Source organism: Brassica napus, chromosome C3 (genome assembly GCF_020379485.1).
Source record: "Brassica napus cultivar Da-Ae chromosome C3, Da-Ae, whole genome shotgun sequence".
NCBI classification, from domain to species: domain Eukaryota; kingdom Viridiplantae; phylum Streptophyta; class Magnoliopsida; order Brassicales; family Brassicaceae; genus Brassica; species Brassica napus.
The window spans coordinates 39,395,679-39,420,728 of NC_063446.1; the positions used below are offsets into that span (position 1 = coordinate 39,395,679).

The window sequence follows — 25,050 nt, forward strand, 5'->3', positions numbered from 1 at the left end:
TATGTTTTAAAAATTGATAGACACATATATATTATAATATATACCAATTTAAAATTGAAAACAAAATATTTATATAAAAACAAATGAAAACAAAAATCCGCGCGGTTGCGCGGGTCGAGATCTAGTTAATTATTACGGCTAGAAGACATGTTTTGTATGTTATGAACATATTATAAGAAAATAGTTACGCTAATTCATATATTAACATTTTTGTTTATTTTTACAATCATGATTACACCTTGGGCATGCTCATGCAGTACGTCTGATCGATATAAGTTGGAGTAATTACAAACAAAAAAAGCTAGAAAAATTACAACAATCTAACCACTTATAATAAGGTGCAAGTTGGGATAAACCATGGTAGAATAAGAACAAGAGTGAGAAGGTGGGTATAGAGTAACAATGTTAAATTAATTAACTTCTTTGGTTGAGTACATCTTAGTATTATTTTTCTCTATCGCGGGTAGAAGTTAAATTGTTTGATTATCCAGGAAAATATAGATACCATATACAGAAGACTCGTAGTTATCCGAAAAAACAAGAATTGGTCATTTTACAAATTAGCTTCTAGATGCCGAAAAGAAAAAGCGATCATCTTGTTGATAACATAAACAGGAGTTATATAAGATTTTTAGAGAAAACAAAATAAATCACAACAAATATAATTTGACTAAGTTATACTCACATAGAAAACCACAACAAAACATACTTTTAAATTCAACTAATCGAGCTAAAGATAATTATGTATGTTATCACTTACATAATTAAACCTTAAAAATAGCGCTCAAGTAGTTGGAAAAAAATAGAGTTACTAGTGCTTTAACCTAAGAAAAAAAGGCAATGTAAAAGGCAAATAAAAAAGCTGGCCTTCTTCAACGTCGAAGTATCAAAACACTAGTAGCTGACCCCGACCCCACCATAGTGTTCAGAAAAGTCATATTAATCCGTGAAAAGATTCAGGTAACGTCACAGACCCGTCACCCAGTCTCATCACCGCCTGAAACTGAAAATTTCAGACAGACCACGTGTAATAGAGCAATAATAAGTTCACATACAAAGGTTCTGTCAACTTAAAACATTTTCCAACACCACCACCACCACCGTTTCGCCATCACTCTTCTTCTCCATGAATTAAGATAGAGAACAGAACAGACACATAATCTCGCTAGATGGAGAAGTTCTCGTACAACTCGTATCCAGATTCAACCGACTCGTCTCCAAGATCTCGCGAGATCGACTTCGACAACCCGCCGCCATGGGACGATCAGAACCACCACCACAACCACCAGCAGCAGACACAGAGCTACAAGGTGAAGTTCATGTGCAGCTACAACGGCAAGATTCAGCCTCGTCCTCACGATAACCAGCTCACTTACGTAAACGGCGAAACCAAGATCCTCTCCGTAGATCGCGGGATCAGGTTCCCCGTCTTAGCTTCCAAGCTCTCCGCCGTCTGCGGCGAAGGCGGAGGAGACGTGCTGTTCAAGTATCAGCTTCCGGGAGAAGACCTAGACGCGTTGATCTCCGTTACAAACGATGATGATCTCGAGCACATGATGCACGAGTACGATCGCTTGCTTCGTGTGTCGTCTAAGCCAGCGAGGATGCGTCTCTTCCTCTTCCCCTCGGCTTCCTCCGGAGGTTTTGGATCGGAGGGTTCGACTCAGTCGGATCGTGATCGCTTCGTTGAGGCGTTGAATACTGTTCGGAGCAGGCCTGAATCGGAGAAATCTGTAACCGCTCCTCCGAGTAACGCGGATTTTTTATTTGGATCGGAGAAAGTTGTGTCGTCTCCTCCGCCGCAACCACCGCATGAGGTGAAGTTGCCGGTTCCGGTGGCGCTTGAACCTCCTCTGTTCAATGATCCGCGCGTGATTCAACAGGAAGCTGTGTATAGAAGGAAGAGCGAAGACATCGGAGGAGGTTACTTCTCTCCGACGTACGCCGCTCAAAATCCTGCGCCGCCGCCGCCTCCGCAGCCGACGATTCCTTTAACTAATCAGCAAGCTCCTCCGGTGACGTTCTGGCAAGGGAGCCATAATAATAATCCAGGAGGCGTGTTTCCAACAACCGCGCCGGGGTTGGGAGTACCGGAGCAGCCGGTGTACATGATTCCATCTCCATCTCCAACTCCACATCCAGGAAGTGTATACCACGCGCCTCCACAGCAACCGCAAGGGGTCATGAGACCGGTGGTTACAGGACAAGTAAACCAAGGCGGCTACTATCCTTACAGGGAACAGCACCAACCGGCGTACAGCATGACTCAGCCACCAGTAGGAGTAGCAAAGGGACAGCCACAACAGCAACAACAACAACAACAAGCTCCTCTGCCTTTTACCTCCGGTCCTCCTCCTCCTCAACCGCAATACTCAGCCGTTCCACCGCCACAGCAAGTGGTGGGATTAGCAGATACAAGGGGGTACACTCAGGTGACTTACGCGGGAGGAATGGGGAAACAAGTGTACTACACGGACGCACCACCTCCAGGTCCTCCACAGTACCATGGAATTGGTTTACCTGTGACCGGTGGTATGAGCGAATTGAGAACCGGACCGGACGGGAAGCTTGTTGCTATGAACATGGCACCCAAGGTTTCATCACAGAACTCAGATTCTGCTGTGTGATGATGAGGTATATATTTGTGAAAACCACTACAAATTTCAATCATCATCATATATTAATGTAATTGAGATTACTTTGGTATTTGAATGTCTCATAAATAATGTTTTTTTTTTACCCTTGCATCTACTTCCTTTATGATGTTATGAACTTATGATGTTCTTCTTGATTCTGCAATTTCTATAACTTTTTGTCTTTTTTTCATGAACCATATAATGTCTCTTGTGCATTTTGCCTGCATCTCTTTCAAGCTTTTACGCGCCTTTTCACCTTTTTGTTTTTTTGCTTATGTCAACAAGATTAGGTTGGACTTGTTGATTAATATATATATCATTATATATATATATATATAATGGGTTGTTTGTTGACACGAGAACTGATATCATCTATTGAGGAAGCTCAACATCTGAAACTCAATAATTGGATTATTTATAATGATTTCAAAAAGGTTTACATATATGATTGGTTTTTTAGTTAAATGGTTTATACTTGTAGAGGGATTGCCGTGGCATATATTATATAATTCTACAATATACGTATTGCAAATTGACTCTATATATATATATCGATGATGGTCCACTCGAAAAGAAAGTGAAAGGATGCTGTTATTAAGTTGGGAGTGCGAGAAACTTTTGAAAATCTTATTAGGAAGAAAAGAGACGGCTTTACTCACTCACTTATCGCCATGTCGTGAACCCATTTGCTGCTGTTTCTATCAAAATTTCTTCACTAGACGACGATCATTTATGAAAATCAATCATCATCGAATGCATGTATCAATCAGGAAAAGGATAATCCAAAACAGGTGTCATACGCATGTCTTTAGTTTCATGTCATAATTAGAGACCATCACCGCCAATAACCATTTGCAAAAAACCAAAACTTCGTGATCCTCTACAACAAAGGTCGAATCGCGCTCTTGGAGGATAGTATTAGTTAGTCTTAATAGATGCGCATATACCCCGATCATTTCCAGGTTAAGACGCTAGTGGATCACACAAGATCTCTCGATAATGTGAAATCAATAACTGAGCTAATTGGCAAATTCGAGCTTCTTTTCTGTTCTTAAGAATATTCCTTGATCCTGATTCTTCAAAGAGTTTCAGTACAAAAGTCTTTAACTTTTTGAGAGCATAAGTCCACTACGTCCAATCACGAGAGTCCAGGGATCATGTCTTGTTAGTTACGCATCTCTGTGAGAGCTTCCAAACGCACCTCTACGTCGACCAAGTATATAAGTTCATCTCTACATCACTCTCAAGTCTTAACTCATAATAAGAGATGAAAATGTCTCTGTTTCTCTGGACTTTCTTTATTCAAACAATATTTTCCATCAACCGCCCATCATTCGAGTATTTTATAACAATCAATAATTTATCTGATAAAGATAAACATATGGAATCGATAGCTTTAATCTGTAACAATGATATTACCAACAGCAAAAGAAATGAAAACAAAACCTCTGAACTATCAATAAACATCTATTGAGGACAAACAAAGTGACCAATGTAAGTAACGTAGAAATTCAGGAATCAAATAAATAAGGGAAATCCAATTCAGACTTAGATTCAGATCCTTCAAGTTTCATTCAGCAAAAACAAAAAGATAAGAAAAAAAACATGAAAAAGGAAGATTGTTTTCACCAGGTGATTCTTGTTGTATGCCTATTAATCCTCCTCAGTGTTCTTGAGATTCATAAACAGATGACCAAGTGCAGTTTCACAAGCTGTTTGGCCATCTTCTCCCAAACCCTTGAGGAGAGACTTGGTGAGTTTCAACGAAGAGACCATTCTAAACACCCTGCCACAGAACTTGCGCACCTTAGCCCGCCTTGCTTGCTTCTCCGGCATATTTGTAACAAGCTCTTTAATAAAATGACTCAGTTTCACCAGATGAAACTTCATTTTCTTCTTCGACTCTTCTTGCGTCTCTTTGCCTATAGGAGCCAACGACCTTAAAGCTTCAGAGATCAATTCAAGAGCTTCCACTCTACGATACTCAACCTTCGGATTCACAATTTTCTCCAGAAGAAATCCAAACAGCTGGTGTGCAATCCACGGTCTCCTTCTAAACACTTCCTCAAGAAATTCTACCTTTATTTGAGACTTCTTGCTGCTATCAAAGTACCCGACAAGGACACTCCTAAACACATCCAAGATCTTCTCCAGTTCGGTCTCTGAGAACTTTCTCGAGTCGATTATCCTAAGAACCCAGTAGGTTGAGTTCTGGGCAAGGTTAGTGATCATCTTGTGTCGGTTCCACGCAGCAGACTGCTTCTTCTTGGAAGGATCAACACCTGACTTCTTACTCTTGAATGGCTTTGCCGCCAGTTTAAGATTCTTCTCCAGTAAAGAAGCAAGTGCAGATAATTCAATAGATTCATCCTTGAATAACTCTCTAGCCTTGAAGATCTTCTTCTGGATGATACCCCATATCCGCTGTAAAAGCTGCTGACTACTTTCTGCAGTGCTTGGGTTCACTAGTGCCTGAGCTAGGTTTAAGTACACTGTCATAACTTGAGGATTACCTGTTAAAACATATCCCCAAACACACACAAAGCGCTTATCTCAGTAGATACACTTCATCAAGCCAAATCATTATCTTATAAAGCAATTACCTGGATTTTCATGAAGGTAGATTTCGAGAAGGGAGAGGACACGGAGCTTAAACAAAACAAGCTGGGACTGAGCAGTTTCGCCGCCAGCTTGATTCCTCTTCTCCTTGAATATCTGTGCCAAATAAGTGTCCATACGGAACATTGCATCGTCATCCATCCCATCATCATCTTCTTCTTCTTCAGAGTCATCAGAATTTTCAGGAACCTCTCTGTCAACTGCCATACGGGCAACGCCCATAACTGTTTCAGAATCATCAGTTGGATCATCGCTCTCACCAGTCTCACCCATTTCCTCATTTTCTTCTTCTTCTTCTTCATCTTCAATAGCCAGACAATCTTCGTCATCGTCAAGATCCTCAGAGTCTTGGTCCTCCTGATGTCTAGCCGGTTTTAGATCTTTCTTGATCACCCGCAGCATTCTCAGCAGTCCATCATTGGTAACATCTTGACAGAAGTATTTGAAAACCTACAGCAGACATAGAATTGTAAATTTCTATTAAATCATGAGACTGAAACAGTTGAAAACAATGAAGCAAATGATCAATAGAGATTTTAGTATCAAAGGATCAGAAAACTTCAAGTAGAGTAAAGAATATAATCTTTTTACTTGTGGCTAGCTTATTACCTGCTCAATGGAAGATCGCATTGGAGCTGAAGAATGTGGCAAGAGAGAAAGTAATGTGTCCACGAGGACATCCATGACTGCTGGTTCTTCTTCACCATCAGCCTCACCTTCGCCATCAGTAGAGGAGGAACTGAAAGCTTTGTCACAGCATACTGAAAGTTCACTTGCAGCTTCCGAGAACTCTCCCGGATGGAGGAGTATTTGAAGCAACAGCTGAACGACTAAGTGCCTCAATGCATGATACTTACTTGCATCAGCAGATAATCCACAATTCCTTTCCTGCCAAATAGTTAAGATTCCAATTTAACACAGAGAAGCATGTCAACATCTATTTGAGTAAGATTTCAATTTAAGTAGCATTAGAGCAAAAGCCAGTAAGACCTTTACCTCCTTTGAGAGTTTACTTTCTGTTTCTTGTAATTCTTTGACAGCCTTTTCATCTGCTTCATTCAAGGAACGAAAGAGAGAAACCGAGGGAATACTCTGCAGCGTGCTAAGAAATTTCATGAAGTAGGAAACAGGATCCTCGGGCTGCTCCAAGCCACTCTCCTTAGGTATCGGATTCTCAATCTTTTGAGAATTCGACAGCAGTAGCTGAAGCTGTTCGATGCACATTTTGCAAAGAGCAGTGGGAGTAGCTGTCTTCGGCCACTTAAATTTCTCCTGCAACTCAAATGACGTGACTTCAGTGCCTAGAGAAGCCACAAATAGACCTTGAACAGCTAGAAATTTTAGGATCTGCTTCTGCACTCGTAGTTTGGCCTCTGGGGACAATTTGGCATGTTTTAAAATGCCAGTGAGAGACTCAATGACCCAGCTTTTCAGAACATCTGAGTTTACAGTTGTTCCAATCGAATCCTTCTCCTCGTTTGAACCTATCTCAGAATTATCGTCTGTTGTTTGACTCTGATCTGAGTTGAGAGAGGAAGGTTCTAGCGCCCATTTCATACTTGAAGGTTCCTCAGGAACATGCTGTTCATCCACAAACAAGTTCATCAAGTTCTGGAGGAAAAGCGTGCAACCCTCTTCAGTTTCAAAATCAGCAGCTAGATCTTTCACAGTTTTTGTACGCGTAATATTGTCAAACTTTCCTTCACTGTGTTTCTGAAGAGCCATGGTAACAGCCACCCTCTTGGTATCATCGTCTTTCACCCAATCTATCAACTCCGCGAGGAAATGAGTTGCAACTTTATGCAGCCAAGAGTCCTTTGTGGAGAGTATATCCATGAGGCACTGAACAAACTTCAACGATAAGAAGTGTTGGACGAAACTGGCAGGGAGCTTTGGGAGAAGAAGAAGCAGGATATCGAATGCCAAATGCTTGCGATCATGAGATGATGAAAGCAGGGTTCCTTCCATAAAAATTTCGCAGAAACTCCGACTGTTATTTGTGGCCTCTTCTTCTATGGGGTTGGACTTGCGGTTTCTCTTTTGCTTTTTGGAGGAACTCGGAGCCGATGAGACATCTTCGCCTTGAACAACAGCTTCCGGCAACAGCATTTCCCGAATGACAGACCATAAGCTATGAACACGAGGCTGGCAGAAAGTAGATTCCTGGAATTTATTTCACAATAGAACAATCTCAGCACATAATCTTTAACATGTTAACCATTTCTCCATCGCAAAAAGATTGGCAATGTACCTTCAAGCAATCAACAATGACTGAGAGATGATCAGCAGAAAAAAACTTCCCGGAACTGAAAGGAACAGGTAGAAGCTTGCCAAAGACAGGGTGATCAACCGAAATCTTCTCATGGAGCTTGAGCGCTAGGAGCAAAGCATCAGGGTTACCAGCCTCGGTGGCTTGTTCAAACCACTTATGAAGCTCTGGAGCTTCCATAACATGGGTCAAAACAGCTTCAGCAGGCAGCTGTACAATAATGGTATCATAAGAAGACTTCACAGCACGCAACAAATGGTACCACAAGAATGAACCTATTATACATACCTTCTCAACAAAGTCCAGAAGAACATGAACAGCTGGCTCCTGCAAGTAACGTTTCTTCGCAGCAAGACCGATGAGGGCATTGGTAAACTCTTTGATGATCTGAGAGTCTTTATCAGACTTCCAGTCTTCAACAAGTCTTCCAGATCGTGCTAGCGCACCGTAGGCAAACAACCGACCCAATAAGCATTCTTTCACATCCTGTGTCAAATTGCAAAACCAAAGCATTTGAGTCTCTACAAAAGTAAACACAAACACAAAGAATAAAACAGCTACTTACCTGTCCCTTCATGGACGAAGAAACGGACAAAGAATCAGAAATGAGCTTGAGTAGCGACTCCACATTAATGCTAGAGATTAAGCTAACAGGTAACGTCAGCCCCAAAGCAAATCCTTGTCTTGCACACTGTATATTAAAGTAGTCTTCATTCAGTGATTGATAGAAAGTTAACATCTTTATATACAAAAACCGAACAAGAGAAGGAGATATACCTCTCTTGAAGAAGAGACACCACGAATAAGCCTCCGTAGAGCGTATCTGAGATGCGGCGCACAGCTATCCAACCCATCGTTCTTCTCAGCTTCAAGCATCAATCCTCCGTCGACGGATCCCTTATCAGGCAACATCTCGTACTGCTTCTGAATCTCTTGCAGCCTCGTCACCAATGAGGTAGCTGCTGCTTCTCTAACTGAACCCTCAGGAGAAGCCAAATCCCTAAAATAGCTAAGAGGCAACTCCGGCAAAGAAGAGGACGAAGAAGCCGCCGCGGCTCCGTCGGAGTTCGAATCAGAAACCACCACCGCCGCAGGGGGTTTAGGGCGGCGGGGAGGCTCACCGCCGTCGTTATCGAGAGCGGCGCGTTTTCTCTCCTTGTCGGAAGCTCTCCTCTTCTTCTTCTTCTCCATGTCTTTACCGGTACTCGCGACGCCGGGAGGAGGAGGCGCCGCCGCCTCGGCATCGGAATCGTCAGCGTTCATCTTATCACGCTTGGATTTCTTCTTCTTCTTCATGAAGGAATCGGTGTGATTCTTCTCGACATCTTCCGATGAATCGGCGCTGCTTCTCTTCTTACTACCCATTGGTGATGAAACTCAGAAGCCGCGATTTTGATTTTGTAGAAAGAAGGCAAAGCTTTAAAAAGGATGTGAACGGAAATAAATACAAAACCCTAAGCGGCGGATTTGGAGGACCCGACCCGACTCAAGGGTTTAGGGTTTACAAGCCCACTCTCTAATATAAATACCGCCAACGGACCGTATCTTTAAATATGCATACATCTGTGTATTAGACTATTATTTAATCCTTTTTTATTTTCTTTTAGTAACACATCTTTTACCAAATTAGTATCTTTTACACAATATGTTAATCCATACATATATAGATCTCAGACATAAAGTCTATTCTCTTCAACAACGAATTATACACAACTTTAAAAATATTTTACATTGTGGTGATAAATTCTTGATTACATTTCAAAGTTGCATAACATGTAGAATTAATTAGGCCATTAACAGATGTGTTAACCGAAAGTGGCTATTGGGATTACGAGATGTTTTTAAATCCAGCTTTACTAAAAAAAACCAATCCATAATGCATTTATTCGATTAAGAAAGGGAAATAACCCAAACTTCTTACAAACGAAAAACACAAAAGACTTCAATGTCGCATAGCATCTGGTTCTGGAAACGAAATAGGATTTTTGAGGATATTCGAATTCTCAGCATAAATCACCAGCTGATGAATAGTTGTTTCGTAGATTAAAAAAATGCAAATAAAAGAAAAGAAACATGAGCCCTTGAATCATCAGGCACCAATAGTGGAAGCGGAGTTCTTCCTGCACTCAGACAACATGTCCATATAGAACTGACACCTGCTGATGTCGCTTCCATAGCTGCTGACGCACTGCACCAATAACCAAATCAAAACAAAATCAGTAACAATGCCACACAATGAGGAATCCAAGGATGTAGGCAAATATCACATGAAATATTATAGTGGAAATAATAAGAATGATAGTGAACACTACTAACATCTTGGAAAGCCTTAGCGTGAAGGTCACAGGAGCTGGAAAACATGCCGCCTGCAGCAGGAGCAGCAGATGCAGAAGCAGAGTCAGCAGTCTCAACACCTTCATGCTGAATGGTTCGTGGACCCATCACAGCATCAACAGCCCTATGCGCAACAGCACTTCCGGTTCCAAAAGCCATACCTAAAAATAACAGGTTAAGAGAGGCGTTATAAAAAAAACATAAAAGCTTTTAAGACAAACATACTTACCCTGAGCAATGGTTGAACCAATGCCTGAGAGCATGCCGCCACCACCGCTAGCCTGAGCTGCTGGCGCTGGAGGAGGTGCACGGTTTACTGCCAATAAACATTCATAAATACGAATAATCGTCAGCTGATTGAATTGAATAGTCACAACCCATAGAGAGCACCAAGACAAATTTGGAGGAAAATTAGGGTTTACCAGTTTGAGGAGGAGGGCTGCGTGCAGCAGCAGGGCGGGGACGAGGTGCAGATCTTCCTGCAAAACACAAACAAACAACCACAAATCAAATCGAGAAATGAAGAACTGTATCTCGAACCAAATACGCCTTTATAGTTTATAAGATTTCACTATCAGAGAAGGTCAACAACCATCGAATAAACCCTAGCTACGCACTAGACAACTCCAGATTAACAACTAGAGATTCGTCATCATCCAAAATCTACAGAGAATCGAGTAAGATCTAAAGAATCGAGAAAGAGAAGAAGCGGCTTACCTCCTGAGCTACGGCGACCCATTTTTTCTTCTTTGTGATTAGAGAGATGGCCACGAAATGATGAGTTGATGAGAGATTTACAACAATTCTGGAGGCGGTTGTTGTTTATATACAGGTGGTGAGCAGACCAGAACAGGTCAAGACCACGCAGATATGTACACGTGTATGTTTTTCATTGGTTGCAAGTCGATAATTTCTAGAACAAACCGAAGTTGGGCTCTCTTATCTTCTTCCTTTGACTAAGCGTATTCATTCACGCATTGGTATATAAATTTGGGCTTCGTTACAGAACATGTCCAATAGAGTTTATTCCTTCTTTTTTTGTTGGTGTGTCTCACAGGTCCATCAACTTCAACATTTCTCGAGGAAAATACAACTTTTTTTTGCTAAAAAAATGTACATTTCAAAAATGAACTAAAATATACTACACTTCACGCTACAAACTCAAATACACTTTAGACATACAAACGCTGTAGACTATAGAAAATTAATGGCTACAACTTGAAAGGCTATTGCTTGTTTATGATGCATCAAACTCCACCTCTGATTCTGACTTGGTTTACTTGCATGGAAGATGTTCTTCATCTTTGTACGATTACGATCAAAACCAAACGTAGAGTAGTACACAACATACGAATGTTCAACTGACCAAATTTTTCAGAGTTCGTTTTCATGAAAGCTCATTTTGTACATGAATATATCTCAATTACGTTTCTATTAATTAGATTACTAACTGTGAGTAGCGCAGAGTTAGAAAAGTGCTTCTAAACTTATATGTCATCTTTTACTCCAGTTTTGCTGAACAAAACATTTGCGAGAACGTGAAGCTATAATAGAGTGAAGGGTTCTACCGTTTTCACAGCTAAAGAGGATGAAATAGCTGGGAATATAACGGCAAAGTACACCGCGGCTGTGTGTGCGAGAAAGTTTCAGCATTGCAGTCTATTTGTATTGTTTTTTTCTCAACCTTGCAAGGATTTTCTACTACATAGTTCATGAGATCTCCGTTTCTACATCATTGACTCTTTCTCTAGCTCCTCCGTTCAATCAAATCTCAATTCAACACGATAATTAGGCATGAGCATTCGGTTTTCGATTCGATTCTGGTTCCGGTTCATTTTTTTGTTCTAATAGTAACCATTTGGTTATTTATGAAATTTGGTTATTTCGGTTTTCAAGTACCGGCTAATATCCAATAAAATTTTGGTTCTAATTCAGTTCCAGTTTAGTTAGTTTAGGATAATTTGTGTAAAAATAAGATTTATATTTTATTTTTCTGGATTAAATATCGGGTAGTTCAAATAAATTCAAAATATCAAACTATTTAGGTAAATCATTTACTTTTGGCTAATTTTAAATATTGTAGATAAAAAAAAAAATTGGTTAGTTCCATTTATAACTAGTATTTTTAACACATTTGGTAATTCTAAAAGTAAATATAATTAATATTTTTAGATATTCGGTTCTCGGTTAGGTTTTTTAGTACATAAGAGACTGGTTATTTGGGAACTTAGTTTGGTTCTGGATTCAGTTTTTTTTTTCGTTTTTTTTGGTTCTCGGTTTTTATGCCATGTCTATGGTAATGACTAATAATGGGTGATAAAAAAGAAAAGAATAATCACCGGACTTACTCTGTAAAGTACTTAAACTGAAAAGATGGTGTACAAGAGTTCAAAAGATCCAAACCACAGAAAATAAAAGATTAAACAAAAGTACTTAACAAGAAACGAGTGTGAGCTCATTTATTGTTTTGTTTTCTGTATGGCAGAACAGTATTGTCCTAGTTTAGGTTGCATCTTTTCGACAATGAGGTTTCACCTTTAAGGATGAATGCATGAAGGAGGTTTTGAGCAGACTGGGTTTGATCAGGCGTCCCTGATATGACAATGATCCTGTCACTTGTTCCTAGTTGAGGTTCATGGACTATGACCCTCGCACCCGATATCTGATTAATAAACATCAAATGGTATCAAGCTACGCTTAAGCTGTTAGCTCAACTAACGGAGTGCTATTTCACGTTTATGAAATTATCACACTAACGATTTAGTTTGTAGCTTATCATCTAAAGCTATATATAGCTAAATGGGGATTCCGTTTCCAAACTTCGACCGATCCTGTAATTTTGAATCGAGAACTAAAGAAAAGTATGGAGTTTTCGTGACTCTTGACCTAGATTAATATGGTGGACGAAGGATTTGCACCCTACTTGTATAGATTTTGTTTTTGCATGTTTTCATTTCTGTTTATTATTGAGCAGTTATTTTAGTTTTTGGGATATGATTTCAGGGACTATATAATCAGCCAGTGGAAATTAAAACCTGTGGCTGCTCATATGGAGCTAATAAATCATTGCCTAACCTCCTTAGAATGACACTGTCACACTATTGGGCAACCAAGAAAAGATTTGTAAGCAAAATGTTTGTCTTACCTGTCTCAGTTGCTCCAGATTGTTGCCATGCTCTCCGTACACAAAGCTCATAGCATTTTCTGGAACTCTAATTTCCACAGTTGTGTTTGTAACGATGGCAGATTTGTGTCCACTGGAAGAGACCAATCAAGCATGTAAATCACACGAGCAATAATATCACATAATTGTCTACAACAGTTGGGATTTTACCTGCCAAGAACATGGCCAGGCCGTGCAGAAGATAATCCACCACTAGCATCAGATAAACCTCTCAGAGCTGCCGGTGGCTGCATAAAGACTATATATCAGCTACAGAAATTAAAATAGACGCACCAATTCTGTCTCTGTTAATTTAAGCGGCACTAGTGTCCATTATCAGTATGTGTAAGCGCCTTAGGGTCAGAAGATTTAATAGGGTCAGAAGATTTAATCCTCTAAATCACTCACTGAGCAACAACAAGTACTTATGTTCACCAGAAAGTAAAGAATGAGAAAACACAGAAACGGAGACATACCGGAGAGGCCCACATACGAGATGCAGTCTCAGTTAAGTGATGGGAGATACCATTGTGGTCCATAGTGGACCGCCGACCAAAATTAGGAGAATAGCCACCTGATGGATTAAACCTATCAGGAACCGGGTCTTCTGGTCGTGTGTAAGGATCTGTGCCAGCAGGTCTCAAATAATTAGCTGATAACTGAGACCCACTTAAAAAGGAGTCATCAGATCTTCTGTTTAGACTTGTAGAGATGGTAGGTGGATGACCAAAGGACTGATGAGACCCAACAGACAGAGGATTATCTGATTGTCCGCGGTGGATTCTCTCTGTAGTTAAGGTGGAGTTGCTCTTGGTTACGGAACTTTTCATTGATTTAGAGAAAAGACTGTCTCGCAGCCTGCTCGTAACATGGAAAATGGCTTCTCTTACATTGGGGAACTCTCCTGTAATCTATTAGACAGCAAAGAATGAGTTTATGACAGACAACTTAGAAACAATTATGTTTTAGAAAAGAACAATATGAAACCTGTATTCCACAATGTCATTGCAATTGAAATATGTATCATAATCAAAAGTTGAACAAGTGGTCTAAGTACCTGCACAACTTGATCATTCTCTGAAATACATTTTGGATTCTGCTCAGCCTTCAAAATTTGAATGGCAGCCCCCGTGGCTTTCCGCATTTCGGAAACAACAGCACCTCCTTTTCCCAGCAAACAACCAATCTGACTTGTTGGGACCACAAGCCGTGCAGTTATAGACATCCTTGAGCCATTGTCTACGATTTTTTTAGTGGCAAGCTCAAATAATCTAGTAAAAACAAGGAGAATAGCTTTCTGGGCTGGCGAGCTTTGACGTTCAGGACTCTACATGATGAAAAAGCAATTATCAAACAACAGTAGTAGATAGATAGGATAATAACACAAAAGCATCGATGAAAACTGGAAGGGGTAAAAAAAAAAGACCAACCTCTGGTGCAGTAACTGTAATTAAACGTTCTTCACAGTCAGCAATTGTATTTCCCACACTTATGAAGGCACCTGACTCGCTATGAAGCGTCCTTATAACTTTACCCCCTGTCCCAATAACTCCACCAGCATTTTCAATGGAACAAAGTATCTTAAAAACTACGTCTTGGTTCTCTGCTTCCACTTCTGCTTGATGTGGTTTCAAGGTGACAGCGTTACTCATTAGAGCGGAGGTAGTAATGCTGTGAGGATGAGTATCTAGAGTGGAACTACGATGAGCAAGAAAATCTCCACTTGGCCGACGAAGAGTTTCTTGTGGGATTGTTTCAATAGTCCTCCCAAAAGCATCACGTTGAAACGACTCAAACTGCATGCCCCTAACAGCATCACGTTGAACCATCTCGTAAGGTCTACCCAAGGAATCATGAGAAGAAGTATCCACCTCGCTGTGCTGTCGGAAAACATCTCCCCTGACACCATCAGAAGGCCTGTATAACACTTCTCGTGGACCCAGATCAATATGCCGGCGTAAAGCATCATGCCGTTCCGCTTCAATCTGCCAGAGTAAAGCATCTTGACGGTCCTCCTCAATATGCCTGCGCAAAGTACCCTGAGAAACCCCATCAATATGCCCATGATGCAGAGCATCATGAGGAATCACATCACTGGGGCGAGCTAAATGGCCCCGAGGAAACATATCGGCTCCTCTCGGTCTATAATCATAATCTTCAACCGACCTACGAAGAAGAGATTCCTGAATAATTGTTTCTAAGGGTCTATGCGAAGATTCTTGGATGGTCTCTTTCTCAAGGGGTCTGTTTCCCACCGTCCTTATCTTCTTAACATCTTGGCAATCTTGCAAGCAGCGGGAGACAGATACAAGCGCTTTCTTCACAGCATTAACATTACCTTCAATCTGCAACATAGTTATTGACACAATGTGAGAAAAACACACAGTACAATCTGCAAAAACAAGCACATTGCTACACACCACGCTTTCAAGCTCACACCTCTACCATGGTTCTAAAAACTGGTCTAGGCTGCTGGAGAACCTGCATAAGCGCTAACTAGGAGCTAGTGGAAACGATTTTCTTAAAATCCAATTTATGCAACTCAAATCGGTTTAAATTGTTCTAAATCAGTTTATATCAATTAAATTTAGTCTAAATCTACTAAATTCAGAATTAATGTTAAATCTAGGCCTTAGGGTCCGCGTAGTTATTAGTCCTACAGTTTCTTGAACATTGAGCTAAGCTACAACAATAAGCTAAAACAAGAGTTCGTACCTCCACCATCTCATCATCACAGTCAGCGCAAATAGGCAAATTCTCAGTCCGTATAGCAATCTTGCAACCAGTTTCTTTCCTAATACGCCCCACCATTTGACCACCCTTGCCTATCACAGCACCAGCATGGCTAGACTCCGTCAACAAACGGCACACCACCGTACTGCTATCCGCTTCAGCCGCTAGAATCTCGAAAACACGAATCACCGCTGCTTGTGCTTTAGATACCTCAACTTCATCCTCCTCCTTCCTCTCAGCCTCTGTGTTCCCATTGCTATCAACACCTAACTTTACCCTAGATCTTGAATCCACTTGTGCTATGATCGTGATGACCCGATCCGGAGACCCAACCGGAGGCTCCTCGACCCGTATCTTGGCTCCCGTTGACTGTTGGAGCTGTTTGATCACGCTTCCGGATTTTCCAATCACCGCGCCGACCTGCGATATTGGGCTGAGCAATCGGAACGACGCGTGTCCCACGGGAACAACCAGAGGCGAGAGTAGCTGCGCGTGGTGCGTCTTCGCTCTTTTGGAAGATCCGAATCCTGAACCCGGATCTACGGCTCTGGATCTCTTTTCTGTAGAATAGTGAAAGCTGTTTCGTTCCATCACCCCTCTCTCTCTCTTTACAATCTTGTGACGGCGGTTCCCGGCGAATAGATTGTCACGAAAAGTCTTGTAACAGTCTCTAACGCTTAAGTTGCTAACTTGCGCCGAATAAGTGGACTTAAACGATACCGTTTTATATGTGCATCGGACAAGTGGCTTAAACGATACAGTTTTGATATTGTGCGCTGGATAAGTAGCTTAAACGACACCGTTATAATATGTGTGTTGTTTTAACTTGTTTCATGTTATAGACTAGGCATGGAAATTCGGGGTCCCAATCGGGTTTCGGTTTTATCCATTCGGGTTTCGGTTTTATCCATTCGGATTTCGTTTTTTCGGATTTATCAAAATCAACCCCATTCGGGTTATATAAAAGTTCGGTTCGGGACCGGTTCGGGTTCTATCGGATTCGGGTCGGGGTTAGTAAATCTTCAAAGAACTAGTATAACCCATTGTACTTTCGGGTTCGGGTCCCAATCGGTTCTTCGGTTTAAAAATACCTGATTTGTATCTATTTTGTAACTAAAACATAAATGAAATCGGCTCTTCAGATTTAAAATACATGATTTGTACATATTTTAATAGCTAAAACATAAGTAAAATCGATTCAAAAATTAGAAATAACATCAAACGTGATCATTTAAAATCAAGCGAAAGATAAACATAGTTAGTGATAGAAAGAAAACCAGATAAATGAAATCATAAAACAAAAACTAAGTTCTCATGTAATGAGAAACATTATTCAATGAAAACAAAACACAAAATCTAAAAACTTCAGGCTTCAACCGCCACATTCCACTATCAACCTTCATGTAACATATAATTATTTTAGAAGTTCAATAATATCTTAAAGTATTTTGGATACATATTCACTACAAGAAAACATCAAGGATTCTGAGGGAAAAAATCGTCGGAATTTCGTCGGAATATCGTTATTCCGACGAAATTCCGACGAAACACGTCGTCGGAAATAATTCATCGGAATTTCTTTTTTCCTCTGAAATCCCTCGGAATTTTCCGACGGAATTCCGAGGAAATAAATTTCCGAGGAAATTCCGAGGATCCCTTGTTTGTCGGAAAAGTCCTCGGAATATACCGAGGTAGAACTTCGTCGGGATAATTCCTCGGAAGTTCATCGATCGATGCGTGTTTGGACATATATACATCGATCGATAGGAGTATACCGACAGACTTTTTCCTAGGTTTATTCCGAGGAACTGTTCCCTCGGTATATTCCGAGGGATCCGTTCCTCGGAATTTCCGAGGGAGTTGTCCCTCGGAAAATTCCGAGGGAAATGTCCCTCGCTATATTTTTTTAAAAAAACGGATCGATCGATGCGTTTTTGTTCAAAAACGCATCGATCGATGTAGTGAAAAATATAATTAATTTCCTCGGAATGTAAAAAATATTAATTTTTTTGAAAAAATAAAATTTCTGAAATTTAAATTCGAAAATATGAAATTAAAAGTAAAATTGAAATCATATTAATTAATATTCAAAGTTTCACAAATAAAAATAAAACATTCCGAGATTGGGGAAAAAAAAAACTACGGGTCTGGCACGTCCGGGAACACCTCGTTCGGGTACATCCTCTGCATCATCTCCATCATTTGCTGGTTCAGCCTCCTCTGTGCCTCATAGCCCGCCTGTTGAGCCGCCATCTGGGTCTCCAACAAAGATATTCGATCATCTTTGTCCTTCAACTGAGCCGTAAGTACTTCTGGATCAACAAAGGGCGGTGGTGCAGAAGAAGGAGGAACCGACCGGGTGCGACGACCCAAACCGAACAAACGTCCCTTCTTCTTTGGAACCGACTGAATAGAAAAAAGCCAAATTTAGAAATTTAAACCAAGAAATAAATGAATTGAACTTTAAAAAAAAAGAACTTACGGATTCAACGATTTCGTTGATTCGAAACCGGGACAAGTTGGTCGAAGCCGTCGAAGCGTCATCCTCGGTTTGAAGCTGAGACACTTCGTCTACCACCTGAGTTTGGACCAGGTCGACCACGTCCCTCACAAGACCGTCATCAATCTGGCCGGTCTTCTTGTTGGTATACGCCCTCCTCATTAGGGCGAGATCATCGACCGGCTCGCCATCATTTTCTTCCGCCTTGAAAAAAAACATAAAATTAAAGAAACATTAGAAATTAGAAGAAATGCACAATAAATTTAAATTCTGAAACTCAAATAATTGAAAAAAAAGCGGTTGAACTTACCATGCGATCTCCGAGAGTGGCAATAGATTGAGCACCCAAGTTATGCTTGTAGATGCCCTTCCCTTTACGGTCGCTCCTGCGGTTGGTGGAGTTGGTGGAAGAAGTTTCTTTCGTCTCCTCCTTATCCCAATGCGCACACAACTCCTTCCAGACCGTGTCGTTCATCGACTTTGGGACCTTTTAATTAAAAAAAAGAAAAAGTTTAATAAATTAAAAAATAGTTTAATAAATTAAATCGAACCTTATTGATTTCCCACTTCTTCTTCCACTCGTGGATCTGCTTCCCATAGTTGTCCATTACTTTATGGACGAAGTGGTGATAGATAAAGAGCGTCTCATCGGAATTCCAGTTGAACTCTTGCTGAAAAAAAAACACAATTAGTAGAAAATTTATATTAAAGATTAAAAATATAAGTAAAAAATTAGAATACTTACCGCAAACTGACGAAACCACAGAACCTGCTTGTCGGTTGGGAAGTGAGTGAAAGTCGGATGTCCACTGTCGAGGGCCGAGTACATCATACGGTTGATCCATGCGCTGATCCCGTTCCCGGATCGGTTGAACCTTATTAAAAGAACAAACGGTTAATAATGAATCCAAATTTAAAGAAAAAAAAATGTTTAATTACCATGTTTGACCCCGTCCATGTGGATACGGAGTGAGATACGGAAGATGGTCACGACCGGGCTGTTGAACCAACTCCGCAACCCTCATCACTCCCGGAGGACCCGGAGGAACAGGAGCGGATGCAGCAGCGGGAGCGAGAGGAGCATGAGCGGGTGCAGCAGAGGGAGATGTATGGTTGGAGCTGTGGGGCGAAGGGGAATCCTGAAAATGGCTGGAATCCCGAGACTGGCTCCCCGTACCACCACGACCACGACGCTGTCGAGGCCGGGTCTGATCATCATGAGACCTGTAAATTAAAAAAAATATATTTAATAAATACAGAAATATATAAATTAATTTTTTTTATTAAAAAAAAATCCCAAATAATTTAATCACAGAAAAAGATTTATATATATTAATTTTTTTTAATAAATATATAAAAATAGTTCTAATAAACAAAAAATAGTTTTAATAAATAAAAATTGTTTAATAATTACAAAAAAAATAGTTTTAATAATATATATATATGAAAAAATATTTTTAAATCCCAAATAATAGTATTTAATCACAAAAAAATGTTTTGTAAAATCCAAAAAATCGAATTTATATAGAATTTTTTTTTTGTAAAATCCAAAAAATCGAATTTATATAGAAAAATCGTTTTGTAAAATACAAAAATCGATTTTATATACAAAAATCGATTTTATTAATACAAAAAATAAAAAAATTATAAAAAAATTCTAAATCAATTCAACAAAACAAATTATTCAACCAAATCACAATTCTAAACCTATTATACAACCAAATCACAATCCTAACCAATCACCCTAACAAAAATCGATCAAAACTACACAAAAACCTAACAAATAGAACCTAAGAGAGTGGGATAGGGTCCTTACATGATTTGTGTAAGAGAAGAGGGAGATCGCCGGAGATATCGTCGGATTTCAGGGGGAAATCGCCGGAGAGAAAGAGAGGAGTCGCGCAGAGGAAGAAGAGAGAAATGGAGAAGAAGAAGGGGCTCGTGGTTATAAAACCTAGGGTCCGACGGACATTATCCGTCGGAATTCTAATTTCAATTTTCGCGAAATATTTGCCCGGTAAAATGAAAATATTCCGAGGAAATTCCGACGGATAGTAAAATATCCGTCGGAATTTCCTCGGAATATTCCGAGGAAATACCGAGGAACTAGTGTTTGGGGTTTCAAAACATCAATTTTTTTTTGCCGTATTTCATTTCTTATACAATTGTAATGCATACCATTGAGGATTCTTTGTATACATGAGCATAAACCATGAAATAACAAATTTCAAAACTAATTGAAAGTATTCCATTTACCGTTCATTAAAAGGTATAAGTGTTTCTCTTATGTTGCGAGATTTCGTTCATACAATCGGAAAAGTGTTAATTATACGGTAAGGAACAAATTTTTGACTTCATAATGAACGTAAGACACTTAATAAGGGTTATATAGGTGTTATTCAAACGGCAAAACGTTGTTTTCGGTTTAAAAACCCTATTTCCTCGGAATTTCCTCGGATTATTCCGAGTGAACTCCGAGGAAACCCTCTTCTTCCTCGGAATTTCCTCGGAATATTCCGAGGAAATTCCGACGAACTAGTGTTTGGGGTTTCAAAACGTAACAAATCGATCGATTACTAAGATGGCCCGGGCCGTAAGATTGTGATCGATCGATGAGAGTATCCCATCGATCTATCGACAATCTGAATTGTTCCTCAGAATTTCCTCGGAAAATCTTGTATGTTTTTTTAAAAATGCATCGATCGATGCGTTATAGAACAAAAACGCATCGATCGATTACTAGGATGGACCGGGCCGTAAGATTGTGATCGATCGACGAGAGTATCCCATCGATCGATCGACAATCTGAATTGTTCCTCGGAATTTCCTCGGAAAATCTTGTACGTTTTTTTTTAAAACGCATCGATCGATGCGTTATAGAACAAAAACGCATCGATCGATTACCAAGATGGCCCGGGCCGTAAGAATGTGATCGATCGATGCGTTTTAGAGAACAAAAAAACGCATCGATCGATGCGTGTTCGGAAAACAGAATTATAAGGCAAAACCCGACCTTTTTTGGATCTAAACCTTAGAACTCTCATCCCCTCCGATTTCCCCTATAATTCGCCCCCCCCCCCTTTCTCTCTCTATAATCATCCGATTTGAACAATTTTGGGCTCTATTCCACTTGATTTTTCGAGCTCTACCTGATTCCTACACTCGTCTTCACCCTAAGACAGGTATACTCCGCGAATCTCCACATTCTGAAATCGTGTTCTTGAGCAATTTTTTGGTTTTGTGAATTTCTTATTTCCGTGTTGATTCCTTGATCAAATATGCATGAAACAGATGTTTAAACATGGAATAGAACACAATTGTCTGTGATCAACGAGTTTGGAACATGATTTGAGATGATTTAGGGATAGAGAATTTTTTTCAATTTCGTTTTTTTTTATCACAACTCGATTTCGCTTTTCATTTTCATGTTGCTTTGAGTTCTTAATTGATTATAACCATGTTGAGAGCAATGATTCTATTTTGTAGAGAATGAAGCGCACGAAAACATCAGCAAAGAAAAACACACAAGAAGAGGGTTCGTCACAGCTGGAGAAGCAAAGGCCAAAGAAGTGGGATAAGTCTGATACCACCCACTACAACAACATGAAGAAGGTAGCCGTTCCGGCTACACAACTAGCATGTCCTGAGACGATGACAATATTGGGAATCAAAGCAGACATTGAAGGACTGTTCCAGAACATGGGTCTAGGCCAACTATGCAACCTCAAGGAACCCACTTATCCGGAGTTGGTACGCCAGTTCATAGCATCCGCATACGTCACCCGTCCCGATGATAGCCATCAGGAAGGTTTTCTGGCATTCGTAGTGCAGAAAGTATACTATGAGGTATCTTTCACAGACCTCTGCGGACTATTTGGATTGAGTGCGGGGGAGAGGACATATGGTCTTTATTGGACTTCAGAGCTGTTGAACTTCTGGGAAACGATTGGCACAGGGGTTTATAGATCTTCTCAGGCAAAGGAGTCACTTATCCGGAGCCCAGTACTGAGATATGCGACACGCCTCATTGGCTCATTGCTATACGGGACAACCACAGCCGCATCAGTCACGCAATGGGAGTTGTGCCTCCTGTACCAAGGTGTGAGGCATTTGCTACCGGCATTTGGAAACTCTACATTCCCACCTGCTACTGCCTTCAACATGGGAGCGGTGCTGGCCGCAAACTTAGCAGGATACAAGGGGAAAGTAACCAAATCCAAGAGCAATGCATGTGGATTTGGTGCAGTGATTACTCGGATCCTTAGACATGTGGGTGTAGACTGTGAGAACCACCAGGTAGCACTGGACAGATCGAACAACATTGCTTGGAACTACCTGGATGTCATTTCTCTAGTAAGTAAGGAGTTCATAGCTGGTCCCCACTCGAGGATCGATCGGGATGGTCCTTACGTCTACGTATTCCAGGACCGAGCGAAGAAAACACTCTCTACTGCCACCTGCCTCAGATCGGCCTGACTGCTCTACTTTCAGAGGCTGCAGTTGAGTTCCTACCCCCTGCTACCGCACTAGTAGACAAGCCATCCTTCTTCACGCCAAAATATCAGACCAAAGGCAAGGGCGTGGTTGATGAAGAAGGACAAGATGAGGCTGCACAAGCCATTCCAGATGATTCACAACCCCATCAGCTACTCCCATCAGACTCCAGCCAGTACAAGCTGCAAGAGCTTCCACCGAACGCCACTTCGCGCCAGCAACAACATTGGAGAGATCAGAGCATAAAGACAAACAACGACATGCTACACAAGATCTGGGCTGCCATTTCACGTATCAGGCCGTGTCGTTGCCAAAAGGATGATGTAGTTCATCGGGACAACTCTCCATCCAGCTCTGGTTCGGGTTCGAGTGGTACACACAGGGTAAGAAAGAGGTCCAAGAGACCCAACGATGCAGGAACATCTGGAGCAGGAGACGAGGAGTAGGAGCTATCACCGGCTATTTTATTTTCTTTTCTATTCTAACGTTTTATGGTCTTATTTTCTGTTAATTTTGAACTGAGTTTTTTTTAGGTTTCTTAATTATGAGTTCGTATTTCTTTTACATGGTTTCTTTTTTTATTTGGTTGTGTTTTGTGTAGCTTTTAATTCGTATTCAGCTTTGCCTTGCTAGATAAACCAAATAACTATTATCCGAGGAAAGAGGTTATATCAAGTGTTCCTCGGAATTTCCTCGGTATTTCTTAAAAAAAAAAAAAAAAGTTCAATGGTAGTCTGTTTCCGAGTCATCATCACCAGATGAATCTGAATCTGGATCTTGGTGAAACTCTCCAATCACTGGTTCATCCTCTACGTGAACGACGGCTTCCTCTCCAAAGTCGGTTAAATCGACTACAAGGCCAACTCCAGCTAAATCTTCTGCTGCACTACAGTTGCCGGATGTGCTTGGTTGTAGTGGGTCTTCCAGCTCAGAACTTCCCTGAACTCGGCCTCGGGTTGAGTCTTGTAACAGTAACCCATGGATCATCTCTGTTCCTTACCCGGGGGTACTTGATATAACAAACCTGTAACATTTAGAAAAATTATAAATTAATACACATGATGATGAATCATTCTGAATAATTAACATTTAATTACCTGATCGGCCTGGGAAGCAAGAATGAAAGGATCATAATATTGCAGCTTTCGCCTCGAATTTACTGATGTAACACCAAATGCATCTGTTCTCACACCTCGATCTGGGTGTTGTCGTGCCAATCACAATAGAAAACAGTACAGCGCAATCCAACCATGCCCAAATACTTGATTTCCAAAATCTCATGTATGTGTCCGTAGTATACATCATCTCCTGATGCAGAACAAACGCCAGCATCGTGCTCGAACGTCTCCTCTTCTGAGTTGTGAATGCATATCCTCGAGTACAAAATCTCGGATATGACTTCACAACAAAGTTTGGTCCAACGACCATCTCACGTATCCAATCGTCAAATGTTTCACCTCTGGCCAAACCAGCAGACACCTATTAATAGCACATATATATATATTATATCAATAAATGTGAATTAGTATAAATATGTGATAAAATATATTTAATTTGTTTAAAGCACTCACATAAGTAAACATCCATCCAGTAAATTCTCTCTGCTTCATTTCTTCTAGTTCGTCCTCTGTGGCGTATCTATACTCGAACCGCTTTTCTGCCATGAAAATCCTGTATATGATGACAATAATGTAATTAATTAAGATTTAAATTTCAACTTGTTAAAATAAAAATTTGTAAGCTCATTTATTTACCTCTCATATTGAAGAACGTCTTCGCAGTTGGTGAGCAAATATGTTTGCAAATGACTGCGCTCCTGCTCAGTAAGTCGACGGTCCTTTGGTTTTCCGCTAAGTCGTCCAACGTCTGTGAAAATGTCTGGAACCGTAACATGATATGTTGCCCGTTCGCCTCTATCATCATGCCGAGCAGGTCTTCTGTTTTTGGTCTGAACTTCTGCTGGAAAGTAGTACTCGGCAAAGTTTGAAGTTTCTTCATTGATCATCTGTGCGACTATAGAACCTTCCACCCTACTTAAATTTTTCACCATCTTCTTCAAATGGAACATATACCGCTCATACAGATACATCCATCTATACTGCACAGGACCACCAAGTTCCAATTCTCTTGCCAGGTGAATAACAAGATGCTCCATAACATCAAAAAATGAGGGAGGAAATATCTTCTCAAGGTTGCACTGAATCACGGCTATGTTAGTCTTCAAATTTTCAATACCTTCAAGAGTCACTGATCTCGTGCATAAATCGCGGAAGAAACCACTTATCCCTGCAATTGCTTCATG

The 25,050-nt window shown here is 40.5% G+C and overlaps 4 protein-coding genes across 4 annotated transcripts; 1 reads left to right on the forward strand and 3 right to left on the reverse strand.

The window, feature by feature from the left end:
- The first annotated feature begins 830 nt into the window (after positions 1-830).
- LOC106348051 (leucine-rich repeat extensin-like protein 3) lies at positions 831-2,819 on the forward strand. The gene has a single exon (XM_013787696.3). The coding sequence runs from the start codon at positions 1,170-1,172 to the stop codon at positions 2,625-2,627; it is 1,458 nt and encodes a 485-aa protein (XP_013643150.2). The 5' UTR covers positions 831-1,169; the 3' UTR covers positions 2,628-2,819.
- Positions 2,820-4,135: 1,316 nt separating this feature from the next.
- LOC125583561 (rDNA transcriptional regulator pol5-like) lies at positions 4,136-8,994 on the reverse strand. The gene is made up of 8 exons (XM_048750685.1): positions 8,302-8,994; positions 8,090-8,215; positions 7,813-8,010; positions 7,507-7,734; positions 6,252-7,418; positions 5,865-6,143; positions 5,240-5,705; positions 4,136-5,149 (listed from the first exon to the last, which is right to left on the reverse strand). Exons 1-8 carry the CDS (start codon positions 8,887-8,889, stop codon positions 4,290-4,292), a joined length of 3,912 nt encoding a protein of 1,303 aa, XP_048606642.1. The 5' UTR covers positions 8,890-8,994; the 3' UTR covers positions 4,136-4,289.
- A 400-nt stretch (positions 8,995-9,394) lies between these two features.
- On the reverse strand, positions 9,395-10,767 carry LOC106348053 (coiled-coil-helix-coiled-coil-helix domain-containing protein 10, mitochondrial). Its single transcript, XM_013787698.3, has 5 exons — positions 10,576-10,767; positions 10,281-10,337; positions 10,088-10,174; positions 9,841-10,019; positions 9,395-9,712 (listed from the first exon to the last, which is right to left on the reverse strand). Exons 1-5 carry the CDS (start codon positions 10,595-10,597, stop codon positions 9,614-9,616), a joined length of 444 nt encoding a protein of 147 aa, XP_013643152.2. The 5' UTR covers positions 10,598-10,767; the 3' UTR covers positions 9,395-9,613.
- A 1,435-nt stretch (positions 10,768-12,202) lies between these two features.
- Positions 12,203-16,416, reverse strand: LOC125583562 (KH domain-containing protein HEN4-like). The gene is made up of 7 exons (XM_048750686.1): positions 15,737-16,416; positions 14,452-15,366; positions 14,079-14,348; positions 13,498-13,932; positions 13,193-13,269; positions 13,004-13,115; positions 12,203-12,520 (listed from the first exon to the last, which is right to left on the reverse strand). Exons 1-7 carry the CDS (start codon positions 16,343-16,345, stop codon positions 12,356-12,358), a joined length of 2,583 nt encoding a protein of 860 aa, XP_048606643.1. The 5' UTR covers positions 16,346-16,416; the 3' UTR covers positions 12,203-12,355.
- Positions 16,417-25,050: the final 8,634 nt, after the last annotated feature.

Excerpts from the sequence above, each read along its gene's own strand:
- LOC106348051 (XM_013787696.3), top strand. The coding sequence starts at position 1,170 with ATGGAGAAGTTCTCGTACAACTCGTATCCAGATTCAACCGACTCGTCT.
- LOC125583561 (XM_048750685.1), bottom strand. The coding sequence starts at position 8,889 with ATGGGTAGTAAGAAGAGAAGCAGCGCCGATTCATCGGAAGATGTCGAG. Across the intron at positions 8,216-8,301 it reads GTGTCTCTTCTTCAAGAGAG|TGTGCAAGACAAGGATTTGC; the intron begins GTATATCTCCTT and ends TTTAATATACAG. Across the intron at positions 7,735-7,812 it reads TTCTGGACTTTGTTGAGAAG|CTGCCTGCTGAAGCTGTTTT; the intron begins GTATGTATAATA and ends ATTATTGTACAG.
- LOC106348053 (XM_013787698.3), bottom strand. The coding sequence starts at position 10,597 with ATGGGTCGCCGTAGCTCAGGAG. Across the intron at positions 10,020-10,087 it reads TGGTTCAACCATTGCTCAGG|GTATGGCTTTTGGAACCGGA; the intron begins GTAAGTATGTTT and ends TGTTATTTTTAG. Across the intron at positions 9,713-9,840 it reads ACGCTAAGGCTTTCCAAGAT|TGCGTCAGCAGCTATGGAAG; the intron begins GTTAGTAGTGTT and ends TTATTGGTGCAG.
- LOC125583562 (XM_048750686.1), bottom strand. The coding sequence starts at position 16,345 with ATGGAACGAAACAGCTTTCACTATTCTACAGAAAAGAGATCCAGAGCC. Across the intron at positions 13,933-14,078 it reads AGAATGATCAAGTTGTGCAG|ATTACAGGAGAGTTCCCCAA; the intron begins GTACTTAGACCA and ends GCTGTCTAATAG. Across the intron at positions 12,521-13,003 it reads ATCTGGAGCAACTGAGACAG|ATATCGGGTGCGAGGGTCAT; the intron begins GTAAGACAAACA and ends TTTATTAATCAG.